Source organism: Nicotiana tabacum, chromosome 18 (genome assembly GCF_000715075.1).
Source record: "Nicotiana tabacum cultivar K326 chromosome 18, ASM71507v2, whole genome shotgun sequence".
Lineage (NCBI taxonomy): Eukaryota > Viridiplantae > Streptophyta > Magnoliopsida > Solanales > Solanaceae > Nicotiana > Nicotiana tabacum.
Window position 1 is genome coordinate 133,594,168 of NC_134097.1, and position 25,035 is coordinate 133,619,202.

Sequence of the window (25,035 nt, forward strand, 5' to 3'; positions counted from 1 at the left end):
AGTTCTCGATGTTCGTTTTGGATTCTAAGCCTTGGATCAGGTTCATATGGTGATTTATGACTTGTGTATAAAATTTGAGGTCATTCCGAGTTGTTTAGGCGTGTTGGGCATAAGTTTGTAATTCGAAAATTTGGATTAGTCCACTAAGCTTTAATTGGTGTGTGATTCGTGATTTTGATGTTATTTTGTGTGACTTGAGGCCTCGAGTAGGTCCGTATATATTTTGGTATTACTTGGTATGATTGGACGGCGTCCCGGGGGCCTTGAGTGTGTTTCGGGTAGGTTTCACACCATTTCCCCTTGTTTTGGATCAGCTGTCTTCTAGGATTCTGGTGTTCATCGCAATTGGAGAGTGTCTTGGCAGCTGGTGATATTTACTCTTCGCGTTCGCGATGGATGTGTCGCGTTCGCAGAGCATGGGAGCAGTGGCCTTCACATTTGCGTCTTGGACGTCATGTTCGCGTAGAAGGGAAGGCCGGATGTGTTCGTCGGGCTTTTACCCTTCGCATATCAGGGACCGCGTTTGCGTGGGCTTAGCAAAGGAAGGCACTGTATTCGCGGTTGGTAAGAGCTTGGCCTTCGCGATCGCAAAGTAGGTCCCGCGATCGCGAAGAGTATAACTGGGCAGATACTTAAGTACTCTATTTCAAGGGTTTGAGTTATGTTATTATATTTTGAGATTGGGAGCTCGGATTTGGGCGATTCTTTTTAGAGAATTTCACGATTTGGATTGGGGTAAGTGGTTTTGACTTGAATTTGGTTATTATTCATGATTCTGACTTGAATTTTAGCATTTGAATGATGAATCTAAATGAAGAAATTAGGGATTTTGCAGAACTTTTTTTTAAAAAAAATGGGGATTTGACCCCTGATTCGAAGTCGGATTTGGATGAAACTTGTATGGTTGGACTCATAGGGTGTTCAAAATTTATGACTTTTATCGGGTTCCTGGAGGCAAACTCGGGTTGACTCTTTGGTTGACTTTTTAATTTTTTATAGAGATCGGAGCTTTATTAATTCGAACCGACTTCCATAGTTGTGTTTGATATTATTGAGTTGTTTATTGCTAGATTTGACCCGTTTGGAGGACGATTCGAGAGATAAGGACTTTCTAAGGTATTGATTTGTCTTGTTTTGGGTAAGTAGTTTGCCTAACCTTGTGTGAGGAATACCCCTTCGGATTTGGCCCTAAATTGCTTATTTGGTTATATGAAAAGCGACGTGCACACGAGGATGACGAGCTTGTACACGGGTGCTATTTGTGAATTATGACCGGATTAGACGTAGGCTATTAATATATCTTAATTTGGGGATGTATTGTATATGAAATATGCTCCACCACTTTGTGGCTATGTGAACATGATCATTACATTTGTTTTAATCGTGATAGTACTTTATTTGTTAAATACACATCCGTATTCTGCCATTTTCATGTCCTTGTGCACCTTGTTGTTAAATTATAAATTCATATCCGTGATGAAACCTTGAGTATTATTGTTTTGTGATTTTTGTGGCATATGTGGCATGTTCGGCAGAACGATACAATTGGCTATTGTGATATTGTTAGGGCAGAGCGATACGAGTGATTATTGTGATATTGTCAGGGCGGAACGACACGGGTAGCTATTATGATTTTGTTAGGACGAAGTGATACATGTGGCTATTGTTATGATAAAAAATGGGCACGGGGTGCTATTTGTGTGTGTTTCATTATGATGAATTATTTGTTGAAACTGAGCCTTTACTTGCATTGAATTGTTATCACATAAATTTGATGAGGTTACTGCTATTGTTTTGTGTTATATTTTTGTTGTCAGTCTTTGATTTATTGCACAAGTTATTTTAATTAGTGAGTATCATATGACTTGAATCTCGTCACTACTTCACCGAAGATAGTCTTGATACTTACTGAGTACCGGCTGTAGTGTACTTATAATATACTTTTGCATATTTTTTTTTTATAAATTCAGATGTTGGAGGTAGTAGATCTAGGCAGTGAGAGCTTCATCGACCGCCAGGATTCAAGGTAGAGCTGCATTGACCACCACAGTCCCTTGGAGTACTATCTTTACATTAATGTTGTCATTTTAGTATCCGAACTGAATTGTACTTTGAGATATTCTTATGTATTTTGTTAGAGCTCGTAACTTTTTACTTCCTGGTTATATTTTTTTATTATTATCGTTGGGCTTGTATTACCTTTATTTTTGCATTCATATTCTATTCTGCTTTATTATATCATATTTTTATTGATTTAACTGTTGTAAGTGATCGGCTTACCTAATTTAGAAACTAGGTGTCATCATAACTCCTATGGTGGGGTTTGAGTAGTGACAATTACATAAGTTGCTTAGGAGTAGAAATCTACTTTTTTGCTTTCAATTGCATAAATAAGATTCATGGAAGAATAAGAGTTTTGCTCAATTTCATTTTTGATCGATTTAGGAACTTTTGTTGGGTTTTCCCGTTCTGAGTTTTTTTTTATTGAAATTTATACAGTTTAACCACATATTTCAAAAGCGGTGAAAGCCAGTGAGAGTGACAAGGAAATGGAGAATCACAAGGATTGTGAAGCCGAATAAGAGTAGAAAACAAAGAAAAGAGAAAGAACAAGAGCTCGAACTATGCATTTCAGAAGGAAAATTAATTTATAGTTCACTATTTGGATTTGGATCTTGATGGTGAATGGAACTGGCATAGATTTGTGTTAAGAAGATACTACGGATTTGGAATGAAAATTATTATAGATTTTTGGATGAAATTGGTATAGCGTCAACGAGTATCTTGATGACATTTTGGGATTTTGGTTGGGGTGGGGAAGAAGGGAGGGGATGAGATGATGAAAATGCACATAATTCTATTTCTTTTTTGGCGAAGAAAGATCCCAATTTTGAAATGGATTGACTAGTAAACGAGAAGCGAAGAGATGGCCTCCGCGTGGCAATGTAGAAGGTATGTCCATTGGCCTGTTAGTGAGAGGGGTAATTACGTTCAAAATGATAACAACGAGGATATTTAACATCACATACATTAAAGGAGGATAAATATAACTAGCTTTTAATAGTACATGGGCCATATAACCCTTTTCCATTGTTAATTGGTGTGCAAGTTTACTATGCTAATATTAGACAGTCAGATTTATTGAGTCATTCTAATGGTTGTAATATTATTTTTCTCATGTGGCAAGCCACATCAAGATGTCTTGTCACATCATGGTATTGACGGGACGTTGAGTTTGATTGGATTTGATCTGTATTTTGAAATAAATTTTACCGACTTTCATGTAATTAATAGACTGTGCAACGATTTAAAAGATGATTATTTAATTTAAAAATACGACATGTAATGTTTATTAAAATTGCCAACTATTACAATAATATTGTGGTAATTATTATTTATTTTTGAAGGGTAGCAAATTGATAGAAAATCTTAGTTTTTGAAAAATAGGACAATTATCAATAATTATATTGAATTGTAGAAAAATGCACAAAACTCGTAGTATTTAACTAATCGCAATAAAATAATAAAAATTACTATATCTTGTGAAAATAGGAATAATTATCAATAAATTGCATTAAGCCAAATAATATACAAAAACTACAATTATTCAGACTAGGAAGCATGTAGAAGTTAATTTTAATACGAAGGATCAAAATTGAGTGTCAGCAACTGCCCCGCTCTAACCGAAGATGATGTAAGAGTCTTCAGACAAAGATATTGACGCCATACCCAAATTTTCTTTGGAGTTCCTTTCTTTCGTTTTTGGTGGTGTAGCCTGAGAAAATTGTGTATTTTCTTAAGAAAGATTGGAAGGCGTACTTTTTATGTTCAGAAGCCAATCATCCTTTGATTATTAAAAACTAAAATTGCCTATTTCCTTTTTGAAGTGCCAATTACTTATTCAGTTCTCTTTCTCGTTCGCTCCAGAATATCAATCCCTTAACCACGCTATTGCGCCTCAGGTCTACGGCTGTTTGGTGCTCAAAGGGAACTCTAAATACACGACAAATTTACAAAGATGGTCCTTTATGTTTGGGGGTAGGTTTAAAGGCGATCCTTTATATTTACTTTTAACTCGTTGGTCCTTTAAGCTTATCTAATCTTATCATTTTTAGTCTCTGTTAAATTCTAAACAGGGAAAATGGTTAGATATACCCTTTTACTTTAAAATATTATTTATATTTGTCCTCCGTTATACATTAGGAGCAAAAAAATCTCTACCGTTATAATTCTTATCAAAAATATACCCCTATCTCTAACGGAGGTCCACTGTGGCAATGACATAGAGATTAAAATTCCATGTGGGTTGACATTTAGATGAGTTGGACGCCACGTGACATGCCACCTCACCAGCCTAACCTTATTTTATCCCCTTCCCCAGTAGGACAATACTTTCTCTAGTTCTTCCCATTTTTTCTTTTTTAGAATCGTTTGCTATTTGGGAAAACGTAGTTGAATAGAGATTAAAATTCCATGTGGGTTGACATTTAGATGAGTTGGACGCCACGTGACATGCCACCTCACCAGCCTAACCTTATTTTATCCCCTTCCCCAGTAGGACAATACTTTCTCTAGTTCTTCCATAGAGATTAAAATTCCATGTGGGTTGACATTTAGATGAGTTGGACGCCACGTGACATGCCACCTCACCAGCCTAACCTTATTTTATCCCCTTCCCCAGTAGGACAATACTTTCTCTAGTTCTTCCCATTTTTTCTTTTTTAGAATCGTTTGCTATTTGGGAAAACGTAGTTGAAGGAAAACTAAAATAACCATTGGACTATTTGGAAAAACTTGAAGAACACCCAAATGGGTTCGTAGTGAATCTGTGATTGCTTAAATTCGTCTTTGTCATGAGCCCATCTTCCCTAACTTGATGCAATTTTCCAAGCTAAATGGAGCTCCCAAAATTCACGCTCTAACTCACACTATGATAAGGGTCTAAAGAACCAGACTTTTCTCAATTCATATGAACACACAATTTCACTTAAAATTCTAACATATAACATTTGTAAGATTGAATATTTTGATAAACTAAGATTATATGTGTGCTTCAAGTGAGGAGTTCTCTTAGTTGGGAACATGAATCCTACCCAACTTATGGAGATTTCATCGTTCTTCCATTGTTTACTTTATTCTTTTACACAGTCAAATTTTTGCATGATATATCTGTTTTCGGGGTACTCTTGTTTTTAAAATTTGTTTCATTAGCTTTTATGAAATCAGCTCATATGATTCAGTCTTGAAATTTCTTGATATTTGGGATTTTCGGATTGTTTTTAGATTGGTTTTTGTTAGTTTTGCTGATTCTTTAATTGATGGATCTCAATATCAGTTGTAAATTAATTAAGGTTAGTGTGATGCGGTGGCAAGCCACGTGGCATCTACCTCATCTAAATGCTAGTCCACGTGAAATTTTAATAACTGAGTCATTGCCACAGTGGATCTTCGTTAGAGATAGGGGCATATTTGAGAAGAATTGTAACGGCATGGGTATTTTTGCTCCCAAAGTATAACGGAGATTAATTGTAAACAATATTTAAAAGTAGAAGTGTATATCTGGTCCTTTTCCCTTCTAAACAAACAGTGTTAACCAATTTTAACAAACACAAACGGAATTCTCACGTGAGCTAAAATCTTTGTCACTGTTATGATAAATATCACATTATGGTGGATGTCTACTCTCCTTCCATGATTTTCATCTCAAATGCTTAATGACATATTCAATGACATATTTTGTATGTTCAATGGCATATTCCTTGACATATTTTCTTTACTTTTTATGCCTATATAAAGGCCTTGTAATAGATAGGAAAATATACACACAATTGAAGAAGAAAATCTCTTCCTTTCTCTCTATCTCTATTTCTTGTTCATGTTTTACTAAATTGTCTTTATTTCTTGTTCATGTTTTACTAAATTGCTTTTGTTTCATAACACGTTATCAGCACGAAGTCTCTAACCTCAAGATATACATATGAGTATATTCCGCCAAATGAATACTGGTTCCTTTATTTATTTATTTTTTCTTGTGATGTTTCATCATAATATAAACTTGAACATCATTTTTTTATTCATGAATATAGTACTGACAAAGATCGATGAACAAATGTGTAAATCTTTTGAAAAATAGAAATAATCCTTCTAACACAATGGAAAACAGAAATAATCATGAATCTCATGACGTTATAGTAAATATTCCTAGTAATAATCTCATAGCTAAGAGGAGCTAATAAAATTTCATTATCCAGTACATTGGGAACAATAGACGTATAGACGAATATACCATTATCATTCATTTTTGGATTGGTATTTTTCACCTAAATATCATACAGAATCAGAAGAGTTTAGTGTAATCGTTTTTTTACGCTATTATCCTAATAATTTCTAATTATTTATCTTCTTTGATAGTCTTCACTATGTCGAACTTGTCAAAGCTTGAGTTTGTGGCACTTGATATTTCTGGAAAGAACTATCTATCATGGGTTCTCGATGCTGAGATTCACTTAGCTGCTAAAGGTCTTGGTAATACCATTACTCATGGTAATGAGGCATCAAGCCAGGACAAAGCGAAGGCCATGATTTTCCTTCGTCATCATTTGGATGAAGGTTTGAAGGTTGAATATTTAATAGTGAAAGATCCACTTGAATTATGGACTGGCCTGAAGGAAAGGTATGATCACCTTAAGGTTACGGTATTGCCAAGGGCTCGATATAAGTGGATACACTTACAGTTGCATTTTAAGACCGTAAGTGAGTATAACTCTGTTGTATTTCGAATAACTTACCAATTGAAATTATGTGGGGAAGTTATGAATGATGAGGATTTACTTAAAAGACTCTTACGACTTTGCATGCCTCAAATATGGTATTACAGCAGCAATACCGTGAAAGAGGTTTTAAAAAGTATTCTGAATTGATCTCATGCCTTCTGGTGGCTGAGCAACATAATACCCTTTTGCTGAAAAATCACGAAGCCCGTCCCACAAGGTCAGCTCCGCTTCCTGAAGCGAATATGACAACTAGACGTGATAAGTCTGGAAAAAGACATAATAATAATCATGGCCATATGAATGTACATGGGCATGGCAATGGTAAGAGACGATATAATAGTCGTCATCGTGGTGGTCATGGCAAACGAGAAAATAATATGAGTTCTCAAAACAATCCTTCACGAGGCAAAAGCGGTAACTGCCACCGCTGTGGCATGAAAGGTCATTGGAAAATTGAATGTCGTGCACCTGAGCATTTTGTCAAACTTTATCAAAACTCCTTTGAAAGAAAGGCAAATAATGTTGGAGCATCTTCTGTTAATGCTCCAGTGGAGTCACATTTGACCTTTAAAAATGATTTTGAGGCAGGGCCTTCAAACAAAAATGATGACAATGCCGAGGCAAATCTTGCTTTGAATGATGATGATTTTCAAGGCCTCGATGATATTACTCATTTGGAAGTTGAAGACTTCTTTGGAGATCAAAACTAATGTTTGATCATTTTACTAGGGAATGCAATTATGTTGTTATTTTTATTTTCGGTGTTTTTGTCTCGTCTGAAGTTGTTTTTATTTTCAAGTAGTACTTAAGTTGTCTTATGTTGTCGTTGGTGATGTTAGTTGTTTCCGTATTTCTCATGATGTATTTTTTTTATGAAGAAATTAAAATTCCTCAGTCTTCAATTGGATCCAAGATGAGTAATGAAGATTTATGTCTTTTGGATAGTGCTACAACTCACACAATATTAAGAGAAAAGTTTTTTTTTCTTATTTGGTTATGAAAAAGGCATATGTTAATACAATATCCGGTAGTACAAAGTTGCTTGAGGGCTCTGGAAGAGCGGCCTTATTATTATCCGGAGGAACGATATTAACTATTGATAATGCATTGTATTGTAGTAAGTCTCAAAGAAACTTGTTAAGTTTCAAAGCTATTCGCCAAAATGGCTACCATGTTGAGACATCAAACGAAGGAAAGGTTGAATACCTTTATGTTACTACAATAAAAGCGGACAAAAGATATATGCACGAAAAATTGACCGCATTTTCTTCTGGATTGTACCACACAAACATTGGTGTGGTTGAATCACATGCCATAGTAAACAAAAGGTTTACTACTTCTAATGATTTTTTCATTTGGCATGACCGGTTGGGTCATCCCGGTTCTAACATGATGTGCAGAATAATAGAGAATTCAAATGGGCATACATTGAAGAACAAGAAGATTCTTCAATTTAAGGAATTCTCATGTGCTGCTTGTTCTCAAGGAAAATTGGTTATTAAACCAACATCAGCTAAAGTTGGGATTGAATCTCCTGTATTTCTGGAATGTATACAAGGTGATATATGTGGGCCTATACACCCTCCATGTGGACCATTCAAGTATTTTATGGTCTTGATAGACGCATCTACAAGATGGTCACATGTGTGCTTATTGTCAACTCGTAATACGACATTTGCGAGACTATTGACCCAAATAATAAGGTTAAGAGCACAATTTCCAAATTATGCAATTAAGACAATTCGTCTTGATAATGCTGGTGAATTTACATCTCAGGCCTTTATTGACTATTGTATGGCCACTGGAATAAAAGTTGAGCATTCGGTTGCTCATGTTCATACTCAAAATGGTCTAGCAGAATCATTGATTAAGCGTCTCCAACTAATAGCTAGACCATTGCTAATTAGGACAAAACTTCCCCTTTCAGTATGGGGACATGCTGTTTTGCATGCAGCAGCACTTGTGCGCATAAAGACCAACCAGTTATCATAAAGTTTCCCCATTACAATTGGCTTTTGGTCATGAGCCAGATATTTCCCATCTAAGAATTTTTGGATGTGCAGTATATGTTCCAATTGCTCTACCAAAAAGCACAAAGATGGGTCCCCAAAGAAGGTTGGGAGTATATGTTGGTTATGAATCTCCTTCTATTATTAAATAGTTGGAGCCTATGTCAGGAGATTTATTTACAACCAGATTTGTTGATTGTCATTTTGATGAATCAGTTTTTCCAACATTAGGGGAAGAAAATAAACAGCTAGAAAAAGATATAGATTGGAACGTATTATCTCTATCTCATTTAGATCCTCGCACAAATCAATGTGAACAAGAAGTTCAAAAGATCATTTATATGCAAAACGTTGCAAATCAATTGCCAGATGCATTTACTAACCTTCCACGGGTTACTAAATCGCATATTCCAGCTGTAAATGCTCCAATTCGAGTTGATGTCCCAACTGGACAGTATGATGATGAAAATGAGTCTAGGCCACGCCTTAAACGTGGTAGACCAATTGGTTCCAAGGATAAGAATCCCCGAAAAATAAAAGGAGCAAATGATCAAATTGATCATAACATAGCAATTGATAAGACCTCACATGAGGTTCTAGTACCTGGAAATGATGAAAATGAAGAGATATCAATAAGCTATGTCTCTACGGGAAAAAGGTGGAACCGAAATAACGTTGTTGCTAAAAACAATTTTGCATATAATGTTGCAGTTGAAATAATGCAACAAGATGAGGATCTTGAGCCAAAATCTATCGATGAATGTAGACAGAGAAATGATTGGCCAAAATGGAAAAACGCAATTCAAACAGAATTGGTTCACTCGAAAAACGTGAAGTTTTCGGACCAATAGTCCGAACGCCTGAAGGTATCAAGCCAGTGGGTTACAAATGGGTTTTTATGCGAAAACGAAATGAGAAAGGTGAAGTTGTAAGATATAAAGCACGACTTGTGGCACAAGGATTTTCGCAAAGGCCTGACCTTGATTATATAGAGACATATTCTCCTGTGGTAGATGCAATTACCTTCAGGTATCTAATAAATCTGGCAGTCCATGAAAAACTTGATATGCGGTTGATGGATGTTGTCACAGCCTACTTATATGGCTCACTAGACAATGAAATTTTTATGAAAATCCCTAAAGGATTTAAAGTTCCTGAAGCACATAAAAGTTCAAGAGAAACTTGTTCAATAAAGCTTCAGAAACCCTTATACGGATTGAAGCAATCAGGGAGGATGTGGTACAATCACCTTAGCGAGTATTTGCTTAAATGAAGGGTACAAAAATGACCCTATTTGCTCTTGTGTCTTTATTAAGAGGTCTGAATCTGAATTTGTCATCATAGTTGTGTATGTTGATGACTTGAATATCATTGGCACTTCGAAAGAGCTTCCAAAGGCTGTAGAGTGTTTGAAGAAATAATTTGAAATGAAAGATCTTGGTAAGACAAAATTTTGTCTTGGCCTCCAAATTGAACATGTACCAAATGGAATTTGTGTCCATCAATCAACATACACTAAAAAGGTTTTAAAGCGATTTTACATGGATAATGCACATCCATTGAGTACCGCAATGATTATGAGATTGCTTGACATAAATAAAGATCCATTTCGGCCTAAGAAAATGATGAAGAGCTCGTTGGTGATGAAACTCCATATCTAGTGCAATTGGGGCACTGATGTATCTTGCCAACAATACTCGACCAGATATTACTTTTGCAGTGAGCTTATTAGCAAGATTCAGCTCCTCTCCAACAAGAAGACATTGGAATGGTGTTAAGTATATATTTAGATATCTTCGGGGAACCATAGATATGGGATTATTTTATTCTAATGAATTCAAGTCAGAAATGATTGGCTATGCCGATGCAGGTTATTTGTCTGATCCACATAAAGCCCGTTCTCAAACAGGCTATTTGTTTACATATGGAGGTACTGCTATATCATGTCATTCAATGAAACAAACAATAGTTGCCACATCTTCAAATCATGCTGAGATAATAGTCATTCATGAGGCTAGTCGGAAATGTGTTTGGTTGAGATCAATGACTCGGCATATTCAGGAAATGTGTGGTTTTCTTATGAAAACAGATAACCCAACTACACTATATGAAGACAATGCTGCATGCATTGCTCCACTGAAAGGAGGATACATCAAAGGAGACAGAACAAAACACATTTCACCAAAGTTTTTTTTTACGCATGATCTTCAACAAAATGGTGAAATTAATGTTCAACAGATTCATTCATGTGAAAATTTGGCTGATCTGTTTACTAAGGCATTACCAACCTCAACATTTGAGAAGTTCAGACAGAAGATTGGAATGCGCCGTCTTCGGGAAATAAAGTGATATTTTTACCAGGGGGAGTAAGATACGCGTTGTACTCTTTTTCCCTTAGCCTAGGTTTTGTCCCACTGGGTTTTACTGGTAAGGTTTTTAACGAGGCAACAAATAAAGCGTATTACAGATATGTGTACTCTTTTTCCTTCACTAAGATTTTTTTCCTACAGGGTTTTTTCTTAGTAAGGTTTTAACGAGGCACATTATCTATGGACATCCAAGGGGGAGTGTTATAATAAATATCACATTATGGTGGATGTCTACTCTTCTTCCATGATTTTTCATCTCAAATGCTTAATGACATATTCAATGACATATTTGTATGTTCAATGACATATTCCATGACATATTTTCTTTACTTTTTATGCCTATATAAAGGCCTTATAATAGATAGAAAAATACACACAATTGGAGAAGAAAACCTCTTCCTTTCTCTCTATCTCTATTTCTTGTTCATGTTTTACTAAATTATCTTTATTTCTTGTTCATGTTTTACTAAATTGCTTTTATTTCATAATCGTCACCATTTTTTTGTCCTTGTTCTAAACTCCACTAACAAGATATTTCGATAAGTCACTTAAATTCAAATGACGAATTTTAGTGCTTATGGCTAAATTAACATGTACAAATATTAAATTATTGATTTCTGCTTGGGTAGTGTGTCTTTATAATCGTATTATATTTGTAAAGACAATATACTGCTTCTTGATTAGAGGTATCGCGTCATATTAATTTTTATTTTTTATTTTTGACCTTGTTGTTACAAAAAGTGGTTATGAAGGTGTGCAAGTTTACTATGCTAATATCAGACAGTCAGATTTATTGAGTCATTCTAATGGTTGTAATATTATTTTTCTCATGTGGCAAGTCACATGAAGATGTCTTGTCACATCATGGTATTGACGGGACGTTGAGTTTGAATGAATTTGATATGTATTTTGAAATAAATTTTATCAACTTTCAAGTAATTAATAGATTGTGCTACGATTTAAAAGATGATTATTTAATTTAAAAATACGGCATGTAATGTTTATTAAAATTGCCAACTATTACAATAATATTGTGGTAATTATTATTTATTTTTGAAGGGTAGCAAATTGATAGAAAATCTTAGTTTTTGAAAAATAGGACAATTACCAATAATTATATTGAATTGTAGAAAAATGCACAAAACTCGTAGTATTTAACTAATCGCAATAAAATGATAAAAATTACTATATCTTGTGAAAATAGGAATAATTATCAATAAATTGCATTAAGCCAAATAATATACAAAAGCTACAATTATTCAGACTAGGAAGCATGTAGAAGTTAATTTTAATACGAAGGATCAAAATTGAGTGTCAGCAACTGCCCCGCTCTAACCGAAGATGATGTAAGAGTCTTCAGACAAAGATATTGACGCCATACCCAGATTTTCTTAGGAGTTCCTTTCTTTCGTTTTTGGTGGTGTAGCCCGAGAAAATTGTGTATTTTCTTAAAGAAGATTGGAAGGCGTACTTTTTATGTTCAGAAGCCAATCATCCTTTGATTATTAAAAACTAAAATTGCCTATTTCCTTTTTGAAGTGCCAATTAGTTATTCAGTTCTCTTTCTCGTTCGTTCCAGAATATCAATCCCTTAACCACGCTATTGCGCCTCAGGTCTACGACTGTTTGGTGCTCAAAGGGAACTCTAAGCACACGACAAAATTACAAAGATGGTCCTTTATGTTTGGGGGTAGGTTTAAATGCGATCCTTTATATTTACTTTTAACACGTTGGTCCTTTAAGTTTATCTAATCTTATCATTTTTAGTCTCCGTTAAATTCTAAACAGGGAAAATGGTCAGATATACCCTTTTACTTTAAAATATTATTTATATTTGTCCTCCGTTATACATTAGGAGCAAAAGTACCTCTACCGTTATAATTCTTATAAAAAATATACCTCTATCTCTAACGGAGGTCTACTGTGGCAATGACATAGAGATTAAAATTCCATGTGGGTTGACATTTAGGTGAGGTGGACGCCACGTGACATGCCACCTCACCAGCCTAACCTTATTTTATCCCCTTCCCCAGTAGGACAATACTTTCTCTAGTTCTTCCCATTTTTTCTTTTTTAGAATCGTTTGCTATTTGGGAAAACGTAGTTGAAGGAAAACTAAAATAACCATTGGACTATTTGGAAAAACTTGAAGAACACCCAAATGGGTTCGTAGTGAATCTGTGATTGCTTAAATTCGTCTTTGTCATGGGCCCATCTTCCCTAACTTGATGCAATTTTCCAAGCTAAATGGAGCTCCCAAAAGTCACGCTCTAACTCACACTATGATAAGGGTCTAAAGAACCGGACTTTTCTCAATTCATATGAACACACAATTTCACTTAAAATTCTAACAGATAACATTTGTAAGATTGAATATTTTGATAAACTAAGATAATATGTGTGCTTCAAGTGAGGAGTTCTCTTAGTTGGGAACATGAATCCTACCCAACTTATGGAGATTTCATCGTTTTTCCATTGTTTACTTTATTCTTTTACACAGTCAAATTTTTGCATGATATATCTGTTTTCGGGGTACTCTTGTTTTTAAAATTTGTTTCATTAGCTTTTATGAAATCAACTCATATGATTCAGTCTTGAAATTTCTTGATATTTGGGATTTTCGGATTGTTTTTAGATTGGTTTTTGTTAGTTTTGTTGATTCTTTAATTGATGGATCTCAATGTCAGTTGTAAATTAATTAAGGTTAGTGTGATGCGGTGGTAAGCCACGTGGCATCTACCTCATCTAAATGCTAGTCCACGTGAAATTTTAATAGCTGAGTCATTGCCACAGTGGATCTTCGTTAGAGATAGGGGCATATTTGAGAAGAATTGTAACGGCATGGGTATTTTTGCTCCCAAAGTATAACGGAGATTAATTGTAAACAATATTTAAAAGTAGAAGTGTATATCTGGTCCTTTTCCCTTCTAAACAAACAGTGTTAACCAATTTTAACAAACACAAACGGAATTCTCACGTGAGCTAAAATCTCTGTCACTGTTATAATAAATATCACATTATGGTGGATGTCTACTCTTCTTCCATGATTTTCATCTCAAATGCTTAATGACATATTCAATGACATATTTTGTATGTTCAATGGTATATTCCATGACATATTTTCTTTACTTTTTATGCCTATATAAAGACCTTGTAATAGATAGGAAAATACACACAATTGAAGAAGAAAATCTCTTCCTTTCTCTCTATCTCTATTTCTTGTTCATGTTTTACTAAATTGTCTTTATTTCTTGTTCATGTTTTACTAAATTGCTTTTATTTCATAATCGTCACCATTTTTTTGTCCTTGTTCTAAACTCCACTAACAAGATATTTCGATAAGTCACTTAAATTCAAATGACGAATTTTTAGTGCTTATGGCTAAATTAACATGTACAAATATTAAATTATTGATTTGCTTGGGTAGTGTGTCTTTATAATCGTATTATATTTGTAAAGACAATATATTGCTTCTTGATTAGAGGTATCGCGTCATATTAATTTTTTATTTTTTATTTTTGACCTTGTTGTTACCAAAAGTGGTTATGAAGGTGTTTGGATTGGCTTTTAAGTTGTTCAAATCAGATGTTAAGCTTTTTTTAGAGTCTGTTTGGAAAGCCATGTGTAATTACTTGGTTGTGTAATTACTAGGGTAGTAATTATTCAGTCTGGTAATTACACAGTATAGTAATTACAATGGTTTGTTTGTTTGTCGCGATGTAATTACAGTGTAATTACCAATGTAATGTTTGGTTGTACTAGTGTAATTATATACTCCCTCTGGTCCAAAATAAGTAATTTTTTAGTTGTTTTCACACATATTAAGAAATTCACCTTTTAACATTAATTAGCAATGAAATTGACCATATTAACCTTTATTATCTCTTCATATACACACTCATAACACATACTCCAATATTAATTACTCCAAGGGCAATGTAGAAAAAAAATAATCAATTCATTCTTGAAATTTGAAAATATCACTTATTTTGGACCACAAGAAAAAGGCCAAAAAATTACTTATTTTAGACCGGAGAGAGTAGTTAAATAACTTTTTTCAGATTAACATGTACAATAATTAAGTTTTACTGTGAAAATAGTTATGTAATAAGAAATATTAAATATTATTTATTATTATGTATTATATATATTTTTTTGTAAGAAAATATATTAATTAATTATAAAATAGTAAATAATATCATAATAAAATAATTGGTATTAGTTCTCCATATAAGTAATTTTATAATTTGAAAGAGAACAATGAAAATATGGCATAATTTAATAATAACAACGTATGTCAAATTTGAACAACAATAAGAAGCTCATTTGGTCTTATTAATGAAGGTTGTAGCAATTATAATGAAACGAACAAAAATTTGGAGAAGCTATATAAAGCATGGCTGGTCCATTGAAGGATTACTAGATACCAATGGGAAGAAGCTAGAAGACGCTCACTTCTTTATAACTGACTAACAACAATATGGGTTTAGTGAATTAATATTCCAAATGAAATTAATAAATGAGCTAGCAATAAACTAATTACATGCAACAGGACAACGTCGGATTACATGATAAAAAAATCTGTCTTATTTGTTTCCTCATGTGAAAAAATTTATATTTGAAAGGAAAAAAAGAATTTGAAAGATTGCCTTGTAATTACATTACACTCAATTCTTTATTCCCCTTGAGAATTGAAGAGTGTAATTACTCCCTCTCAATTACACCCAATTCTCCAATAACCAAGTAATTACTTGGTCAAACAAACATGTTAAATTGTGTAATTACACACCAATCCAATTCCCTTCTCGCTTTCCAAACATGCTCTTAGTGTTTGGCAAAGTAAAAAAAGTGCTTAAAATAAGTTAAAAGTCGGGTAACCCAACTTATTATTTTTTGACTTAAAAATTATTTTTGTTGAAAAACAACTTTTTTAAGTCAATCCAAACGGGCTCTATATTTGTTGTTATTGACTAAAACTAATTAGCATAATTATATTTGTTATAAAACTAATTAGCATGATTTGTCGTCATGTATTTAAAATTTAATAACATATAAAGTCAAACTTGCTCCTGAACTATGTGAATGGTCGAAATATAATTCTTCTAGTATTTTTAGAACGTGGTAAGTTATCCTTGTTCACAATTCAAAATGTATATTGCCATTGGAAACAAAGAAAAATAAATAGTACGTAAATATTCATGCTCTACTAAAAAGGGAAAGAAAACTTAAAAGTAAAATAAAAGAAAAAGAGAGAGAGAGAGAGAATAGGGGTATAGCGTATCGAACAAAAACAGCCGAAAGATTACGATAGCAAAAAACGAGCTTCACATCTGTGCTGCCGAAGAGAGAAGAGAAAAAAAGAGAGATCGAAAATGAGCGGAGTGGGGAAGAAGATCGCCGACGTGACATTCAAGGCCGGCAGGACTATTGATTGGGAAGGAATGGCGAAGCTTCTGGTCACCGATGAGGCTCGCAAGGAGTTCTCTAACCTCCGCCGTGCCTTCGATGATGTCAACTCTCAACTCCAAACCAAGTTCAGCCAGGTCATCTCTCTGTTTTCCTCTATGTGTAGTCTATCTATACTTATCTATGTGGATCTAGGGTTTCATTGTTGGATCTGTGCCTAGCTTGCTTTTATTTATTTTAAATAAGAAGATTTATTGTATCTAATATTCCAAGGGACGGATCGTTTTGTAATTAAATTTTGTTAGCTGTGTTTTGACTTGTGGTTCAGAGAACAGTAGGTTAGCATTTATATATATATATATATATATATATATATATATATATATATTAGCGGGGACAGAGTGGAATGTGTACAGAGGATTGAGGTTTAGTTGATTGAATCAATAGCTATGTGTGTGTGTGTGTGTGTAGAGTAATGTTTATATGGTGATTTACTGATATATTCTTATGCGAGCTATAGAAATGTTTTGGTTGTAGGATTAAATTTGACTGCTTGAATTGATTGTAGTATCATTTGGAATTCTATTATCGTCTTTAGGTATTGCAAACTTGGCTGGATGAATAGAGTTTGGTGTTTGTTGAAAATTTGACTGTATCTTGAAAACTCGGATATTATCTCTTTTGCATCGAGTAACTTTGGTTGCCATATCTCGGTGAACTTTTCTATAGGGAAGAACCTCTGTGTTTTTCAGCTTTCATTATCAATTCAGCCATTTTCTTACTGTAAAGGAGGAAAAAAAAGAAACTGAATGAGCTTTTCTCTTCGCCATTCTGTAAAGTTTTGAATTAGCTGATGCAAATAAGAATTTTCATAATGGAAAAACCTGCATGAATTAACTCTTTCATGTGCTATTTGAAGTGACTTTTAGTCTTCTTATATAAAGTTTCTCATTATATTTGACTTGACTAGTGGTACTCTCCGAGATTTAACTACTACAGTATTCCCTAATCAAGTTTACTGATTAATCATGTCTTTTTGTTACATTTTCTCATTGATTTCTGGTTTTTGTTACATTTTTGAGTAATCAGTCTTTTGTAATATATTTTTAATTGGGACTTGAATCTATTTGGAGATTCTAACGCAGAAGGAATCTTCGCTTCTTGATCATGCAGGAGCCTGAGCCCATAAACTGGGAATACTACAGGAAAGGAATTGGTTCTCGCTTGGTAGACATGTACAAAGAGGCCTATGAAAGTATGTGGAGCATCATCTTCTTTTTCTGTTTAAATCTTTTCTTTACTTTGTGTTTTTTGTTGTAGTCTTTTTGGTGATAACATCCAGCATTTATAAGAGTTTTAGTTAGAAGTGCTGGCCAAAAAATGCTTTTTAGCACAGTCTAGTGAAGACAAACACATGATTATTGTTTCTAATCTTTGTTTAGATCAGTCATCAAGTAAATCTTTCTAATTGAAATTGGTCGACAGCTTTCATTAATGATTGTTAGTGGCTATAATCATCTGTTTCAATTTCAAATGCCTGAGTAAAAACTTTATTAGTTGATGAATCTACTGTAATGTGCATTAGACATGCAGCATATACTGTCCAATTTTCATTAAAAATTTCCCTTTGGGTCTGTATGGAAAATATTCAGATCATCTCTGGTAAAAGGATATGTCAAATCATTCTAGCATATTTTTCCGAAGTCTTTCCTGAAAATCCTTGTTGAAGGATGCCTCACCTTGAGACTGTTGGACTTCAGTGTAGCAATTAATGCGTGAGTAGTCTTCGTTAGTAATTTCTAAGGATGAAGAGCTCTGGAGTGAGCTATTTGTGCATTTTCTTTTCTCAGACGAGATCGTTTTCCATTTTCCTGATGTAATGAAAATTATTCAAAATGGTCTGTGTATATTTGTTGTTTGACGTGGTATAACTCGGAGTATTTTACTATCTAGTTTGATGGAGCTGTTATTTCATAAATTCTATGTGTATTATTTACTGCTTTCCTGTTCTTCTAGTATAGACCCTGTCATGTATCATGTAAGATGGGACTTTAGTATATTTTCTCGAGGTTCCACAGTTAAAGGACTTTCTTGACTTTTTTTAATTAAAAGCTAAATATTCTTGCTGGTGGCTGATTAGCGAGTTAGGACGAGTGAATGTTTGCTTTTCCACGGTAGTGAAGGTTTAGAGCAATAAACGTTAAGTGGGGCGCCAGAACTTGATGGATCCTGTGAATTCTGCCATGAATCATCTGAAAATAGAACATTCCCTGGGAACTACCTGGTAAATAATAAACAATAGAAAATTATCGGAAAAAGAATTTCTCATAACATGATAGTTAAGTCACAGCACCATCCAAACTTGGCCTAAGGACTTCAGGTTTATTACTTTTATTGTTTGGCTAAGAAAGATTTCATCTTCTGTTTTACTTAGACTCAAGTATGTGAAAGACGTAATATCTTTGTGTAGCTGTCTAGTCCGCCAGATGCATAGATGTTGGATACTTTGTTACAGCTGAGTGAAACCGGATTTTGGCTGTCAGCGCGAGGGTAATATATTTGAAAAGCTATGCTTTAAGTAGCTAATTGGGGGGTTTGGGGGGGGGGAGTTCAGGGTGAGTTGAAGTTAATGAAGAGGTCTGAAAACATGAAGTATCGTCTACTCCTTGTGTACTGTTATGATGAGATAAAAGATTTATTTAGTTTGGAACTTGTTCTCCTTTTTAAAATTCTCAAATATGTGTTGGACTCAAAAGAGAATGAGACTTCCCACTTCAACTGCAAGGATACCATGTAAAAACTTTTAACTCTGGAAAACTGTCTTAATATTTTTTAAAGTGAACGAACCATGAGACTGCAGCGGTATAACCATTTGGAGCTGTAGCTTTCTATAAAGCTAATGTTATGAGCTCTAGAATTCTTGCATCATATCTGGTTCGCTGACCACTGACCAGCTGGACAACAGCTCTTTCTCTTTTCTTCTTTGACCTCCTCATTAAGTCAAAATATCACCGTGTTTGGCCAACAGTGACTCAGTACACTGCAATTTTCTAATCTCATAGGGAATTTTTCTGGAAATGCCATAGCTCCTGTTTGGAATATCCAGCATAATAAGAGCCTTAGATTTTCCCTTAGTTGAATGAAGCATGGAGAAAACAACTTCAATTTTTTTCTCTTCCTCTCCCCTCGTAATCAGAATTCTTTCTAGGTCTTATTCATTTCTGCTCGGCTTGTTTAATATTACCGTTTGGGTACATATATTTTTCCTGCAATCTTGTACCAACAATAATTTACATTTTTTTATGCTTGAATGGATGCGGAATGACCAGTATGCTCTGACTGTGCTATGGAGGTTGAATTGCTTTCTTCACAGTTTACGCATCTTGCTTAAATATGCCTCAAAATTAAATATCTGCATGCAATTTGCTAGTAGTTTCCTTGGAGTATAAACTAACCATTTTGGATGCATGTCTTGTCATTCTTGGAATGTTCCTGTCTTCCTGTTATGTGTGATTAACAAATAGAAGTTTAGCAGTCCATAAAGTTATATGAATTGCACCTACCTGTCTCTTGGTAATTTTCGATGTAATTAGTTGAAATTTTTGATTGTGAATTCTAGACAACCTTGCTTTCTACTGCAATTCCGTCTTTCACTAGTGGATCTATGTAGCTCATGCCAAATATAGATTGGAAAATCGAATGACAATCATCTGAAGTTTGTTAATCGTGGTTTGACTTATACATGTTAAAGTTTATTTTTCTTCAAATTAAGGTATTTTTGTCTGGAGCTATTGGTTTGAACAATGTTGTCTTGCAGGCATTGAGATCCCCAAGTTTGAGGACACAGTTACTCCTCAATACAAACCCAAGTTTGATGCCTTGGTAAGGAAAATCACGATATTATTCTCTTCCCTGATTGTTTGGTCTCGTAATTTCTTTTTCATTTTCCTAATTATATGTATTAATGTTGTTATACTAGTGGAATAATTAGTTGTAAGATAAGAGTCCTACCAATTGACTGAATACTCTGAACTCTTATTTGCTAATTTGAATTCTTAAAGATGGGTAGTCTGCAGTCTAGCCACTTATAGAATCAACCTCTTCAAATGGAACAAAAGGCAAGGTAGGTTGAAGGTAGTGTTGTCAGATGGCATACTTACAATAGGCACCTATGTTCTTGTATCCGACTGTTATTATTTGCATGTTTTAAAAGTTTTGATGCTAATAAAGTTTCATGTCTCAGAAATTGTTTAATCAATTTATTTGCACTAAACTGCAGTTGGTGGAACTGAAAGAAGCCGAGCAGATATCTCTAAAGGAGTCTGAAAGACTAGAAAAGGAAGTTGCCGAAGTCCAAGAGTTGAAGGTGATGTAGAGTTGCCCATTAATTTCCTCTATCTCCATATAAATACACCAACTTATCTTTCCTCCTCAATATGTGTATTCAAACATGGCTCTGTTTTCATTTACAGAAAAAACTTAGCACCATGACAGCAGAAGAGTACTTTGCGAAGCATCCTGAGTTAAAGAAGAAATTTGATGATGAAATTCGAAACGATTACTGGGGCTACTAGGTGGCTTCATGAGCGGTTTTCTGGATCCCCTGTGGCGTGGATTCTCTGAGTTCATCTGTTATTTAGAAATAAAAGGGAAGAACCAATTGTTTTGTTTTTACATTTTCTGGGTTATTTTGAAGAATTTGAACTGCTACAATTTACTTTGGCTCCGAGATAAATGTAGCCTCTGGTTGGAGGCAAAAGATGTCTTGAGCGATTAAGTATATCATAATTCCATTACTGAAGCAAATCTTGGATTCTTTGAGACTGGAATACTAGCTGGTCCATTTGAGTTTCTCGTCAGTTTTCTGATGTGAGTAGGTGTTTTGCTAATTTGAATGTTATGATGGGTATGTCCTTGCTTGTTGACTAAAGAGAGATGGATTCTCAAATATTTAATGTAATAAGTCCAGTTCTGAGTATATTAAAGCACATCCTAGATTGTAGGATATCATGAGTTCAAGAAAGTTTACCCGGTCAGGGCGAAGTTCCATGTTCAATGCATTTTTCTATTTTGGGCTAAACCATTACTCATATGAAGAAGAGTTGCATTTCCATTCTTAACTGTCTCGCTGAAATTTTATTTTTCAGTCATTGTGATGGCTATCTCTATTTTCCAACTTCTGGTTTGCTTGTCAACAGGTTATTTTCTATGAATGTTTTCTTGATTGAGAAAATTTGGCAGTAATGAAATAGACTTTGATAGGATTGCGACAGGTTGGTCAATAAAAGCAAGGGGTCCTCTTTCTTTACGGAGTGAGCAGGATAATGAATGCCCTTATTTAGCATTTTTGAGGTGGGCATAGCTCCAGAACCCCCGTTGTGGTTCTTTTGGACATAAAATACATAAATAGGTGGGAAAAAAATTTAGTGACCAAAGTATATAAAACGTCCTTTTGAATTGCTTTTTACCTTAACGTCCGTTTGGGATGATTGGACGTTTATATAAAATGTGGTTTATTAAGACTATAAAACGCCTTAACAAACCACGTTTTGCCTCTTCATATACTCGTCCCCTTCCCTTCTCCCATGTTCAAACCAGAAGCCCCCATTTTTTATTTTAACAACGCCCCTCCCCCAATCAATTAACGAGATTAAAAACTCGAGTGGACCTCACCCGTCCCATAAAAAGTAAATAGTGTTAGTCCCACATCCTAGCTAAGGCCTTCTCTCGTTGTGGTTGTTCGTTTCGGACTAAAATCTTCAATTCTTCAACATTCCAAAAAACATAAATCGAGGTATTCCGATTTAATTTTTGTCGAAACTCGTATAAAAAATGCATATTAGTTGCTTTACATGTGTTTGTTTTTTTTTTTTGCGATTAAACTAGTATGTTATTTTTATCCGGACTTAGATACTAGCGTGCTAAAAAAATATGTAAAAACTGAGAAATCATTATTATTTATTAAAAAAAATGTTAATAAGTTTTTTTTTTCTATTGTATATGTATTTTCGTGAATGTTTGTGATTAAATGTATTTGTTGTTTTTTATCTGATTTATGTTATTTATTTGCTTAAAGACTAGCAATATAGTGCCTTTTTAGGGTAGTAAAATGTAGTGTCTTTTAGCGTAGTAAAATGTAGTGCCTTTTAGCGTAGTTTCCCTGTAGTGTAAGTATCTCTTATACTCAAAAATACATCAAAATAACTGATAGATCAAGCATAAACTTTGTCCAATTATAATCAACATATAATTGGTGCTACTGGCCCGCAAATATCGAGCCTAGAACCCATATGTGAATATTTAATAATTAAATATTGTATAATTATAAAAATTAATTATTTAATTTACAAACAAACATATAAAATTATAAAACTAATATGTAAAATAATAAAACTAACACATAGAAGAATTTAGGATATCTTGGTGCTACTAGGCCTCAAATATCGAGTCTGGAACCCTTATATGAATACATAATAATGAAAGATTGTATAATTATAAAAATTATTTATTTAATTTACAAACAAACATATAAAATTATAAAACTAACATGTAATTAATGTTGTTTAATTTACAGTATACGACATGGAGGTGCCGCCTATTCATCCCGGATCTTCCAGCGATGAGCTACTATCGTTACGGGGCGATCATAGGTCCGCTCACATATGGGAGGGAGAGTTACTGACCCAGACTCTCCGCGCTAGGAGAGTGGACGACATGTGGGACTTTCTGCATGATAGAGTTCTCCATCCCTATGTAGTCACACGCCTGCGAGAGACGGGTTTCTATAGGATTTTAGTGATCGGGCAGCTGCAGCTCGATTGGTCTCTGGACACGGCCCTGATAGAGTGGTGGCGACCGGAGATGCACACATTCTACCTGCCCATTGGCGAGGCCACCATCACACTGTAGGACATGAAGGTTTTATATGGGCTGCCCGTTGATGGACATCCCGTTGCTCTGCCACATGGCATGAGAGAGATGACAGGTGTGCAGTACCTGGACATGCTACAGTGGCTCACTGCTTTCCGGCCAGAGAATGAGAATGTACTAGCTGGGACCAGTCATTTTCTGTTGACGACTATTCGACAATATTTGGAGGAATTGCATCCTGACATCGATGGCGATACACCGGATTATCATGTTCACTGGTATACGAGGTTGCTGCTACTCCTTATGTTTGGAGGGGTCTTGTTCCCAAATAGGGGTGGGCATCGATCGGTTCGGTTCAGTTATGAATATTATCGGTTTAGCATATCGGTTATCGGTTTACAAATTTGATAAACCGAACCGATAAGATATCAGTTATCGGGTATCGGTTAATCGGTTATCGATCACTATCGGTTCGGTTATCGGTTTACTCGATAAGATAACTCAATCTAGAGTTAAGTAAAAAAGAGAAGACAATTTACTGGAGTTAAGCAAAAAAGAGAAGAATTCACATATAGTATACTAAAGACTTACGCTAGGAGTAACTAGTAAGGTCTATGAAGAATGACGATGAAGCATCTGAAGAGTGCGGTTGAGAAAGAATAGGAGAGAATGAACTGAGGCCCTAGCATTTGTATATACTAAAGGGTAAAGTTGTAATTTTATTAATTCTTATTGGGTTATCAGTTAATCCGTTAATATAATTGGCAAACCGAGGCCCGAACTGATAACCCAATAGTGAAAAAAATTTAAACCATTATCGAACCGTTAACCCAATAACCCGATACCGATAACTCAATAAATAATTAACGGTTCGGGTTATCGGTTTTACCCGATATATGCCCAGCTCTATTTCGAACACTTCGGGCAACCTAGTCAGCTTGAGATTTATTCATCATCTTGAGCAGCTAGATGATTTACCCCAGTACAACTGGGTGGTGCTGTTCTCACCTACTTGTACAGGTAGATGTGTCGAGCGAGCATGGTCACCCCTCATGACATTGCTGGATTTTTGCCGCTACTATAGGTGACAACATATTCGAATACTCTATTCATTTTAATATACCTAGTAAAAATATATCTTAAATTTTACGTCAACTTTTTATATTAGGTTTGGGCCTGGAAGTGGTTCCTGCAGTTGTAGCCACCTCTACCACCATAAGATCCGGATGTACCACCTCTGTTGCTCCCTCTAGCTAGGAGGTGGGTTCTCCAGCGGGGACATACGCTTGAGTACGAGGCTCGTCATAATCTCTCCTTATGCAGGGATATCCTGTATTTGCTGGAGGGCGCACAAGTAAATGTATATCTAAGTTTACTTGTCATAGCTTCACATGTGTTGCGTATACTCACGTTTTATGTTCTTACTTAATAGTTCATCTGGACGCCATACAACGACGTGTTTATAGTTGGCTTGCCCAGTTATTGCTCGGCCAGCCGACTTATGTGGGGCTCTTCATCCCGTTGATCTGCCTTGATATTGTGGAGCATCATGCCACCGAGCGGGTACTTCGCCAGTTTGCCCGTCCGCAGCTCGTTCCGACACCGCCC

The 25,035-nt window shown here is 35.0% G+C and overlaps 4 protein-coding genes across 4 annotated transcripts; all 4 read left to right on the plus strand.

Annotated features, from left to right (window-relative positions):
• Positions 1-6,419: 6,419 nt before the first annotated feature.
• LOC142172709 (uncharacterized) lies at positions 6,420-7,483 on the plus strand. The gene is made up of 3 exons (XM_075236382.1): positions 6,420-6,543; positions 6,634-6,749; positions 6,878-7,483. The coding sequence occupies exons 1-3, from the start codon at positions 6,420-6,422 to the stop codon at positions 7,481-7,483; spliced, it is 846 nt and encodes a 281-aa protein (XP_075092483.1).
• Positions 7,484-8,162: 679 nt separating this feature from the next.
• LOC142172710 (uncharacterized) lies at positions 8,163-10,203 on the plus strand. The gene is made up of 5 exons (XM_075236383.1): positions 8,163-8,309; positions 8,550-8,735; positions 8,935-9,440; positions 9,593-9,811; positions 10,005-10,203. Exons 1-5 carry the CDS (start codon positions 8,163-8,165, stop codon positions 10,201-10,203), a joined length of 1,257 nt encoding a protein of 418 aa, XP_075092484.1.
• A 256-nt stretch (positions 10,204-10,459) lies between these two features.
• Positions 10,460-11,131, plus strand: LOC142172711 (secreted RxLR effector protein 161-like). The gene has a single exon (XM_075236385.1). It carries the CDS (start codon positions 10,460-10,462, stop codon positions 11,129-11,131), a length of 672 nt encoding a protein of 223 aa, XP_075092486.1.
• Positions 11,132-16,334: 5,203 nt separating this feature from the next.
• LOC107790868 (ATP synthase subunit d, mitochondrial) lies at positions 16,335-21,363 on the plus strand. The gene is made up of 5 exons (XM_075237305.1): positions 16,335-16,694; positions 17,731-17,812; positions 20,375-20,439; positions 20,837-20,923; positions 21,030-21,363. The coding sequence occupies exons 1-5, from the start codon at positions 16,524-16,526 to the stop codon at positions 21,129-21,131; spliced, it is 507 nt and encodes a 168-aa protein (XP_075093406.1). The 5' UTR covers positions 16,335-16,523; the 3' UTR covers positions 21,132-21,363.
• Positions 21,364-25,035: the final 3,672 nt, after the last annotated feature.

What these genes read in the sequence shown, in the direction of transcription:
- LOC142172711 (XM_075236385.1), top strand. Translation starts at nt 10,460, where the DNA reads ATGTATCTTGCCAACAATACTCGACCAGATATTACTTTTGCAGTGAGC.
- LOC142172709 (XM_075236382.1), top strand. Translation starts at nt 6,420, where the DNA reads ATGTCGAACTTGTCAAAGCTTGAGTTTGTGGCACTTGATATTTCTGGA. An exon ending in TGGTAATACCATTACTCATG is followed by an intron (nt 6,544 to 6,633) that starts GTAATGAGGCAT and finishes AATATTTAATAG; the next exon opens with TGAAAGATCCACTTGAATTA. An exon ending in TACAGTTGCATTTTAAGACC is followed by an intron (nt 6,750 to 6,877) that starts GTAAGTGAGTAT and finishes ATGGTATTACAG; the next exon opens with CAGCAATACCGTGAAAGAGG.
- LOC142172710 (XM_075236383.1), top strand. Translation starts at nt 8,163, where the DNA reads ATGATGTGCAGAATAATAGAGAATTCAAATGGGCATACATTGAAGAAC. An exon ending in AAGTTGGGATTGAATCTCCT is followed by an intron (nt 8,310 to 8,549) that starts GTATTTCTGGAA and finishes TTTACATCTCAG; the next exon opens with GCCTTTATTGACTATTGTAT. An exon ending in TATGTCTCTACGGGAAAAAG is followed by an intron (nt 9,441 to 9,592) that starts GTGGAACCGAAA and finishes CAATTCAAACAG; the next exon opens with AATTGGTTCACTCGAAAAAC.
- LOC107790868 (XM_075237305.1), top strand. Translation starts at nt 16,524, where the DNA reads ATGAGCGGAGTGGGGAAGAAGATCGCCGACGTGACATTCAAGGCCGGC. An exon ending in TCCAAACCAAGTTCAGCCAG is followed by an intron (nt 16,695 to 17,730) that starts GTCATCTCTCTG and finishes TTGATCATGCAG; the next exon opens with GAGCCTGAGCCCATAAACTG. An exon ending in CCGAAGTCCAAGAGTTGAAG is followed by an intron (nt 20,924 to 21,029) that starts GTGATGTAGAGT and finishes TTTCATTTACAG; the next exon opens with AAAAAACTTAGCACCATGAC.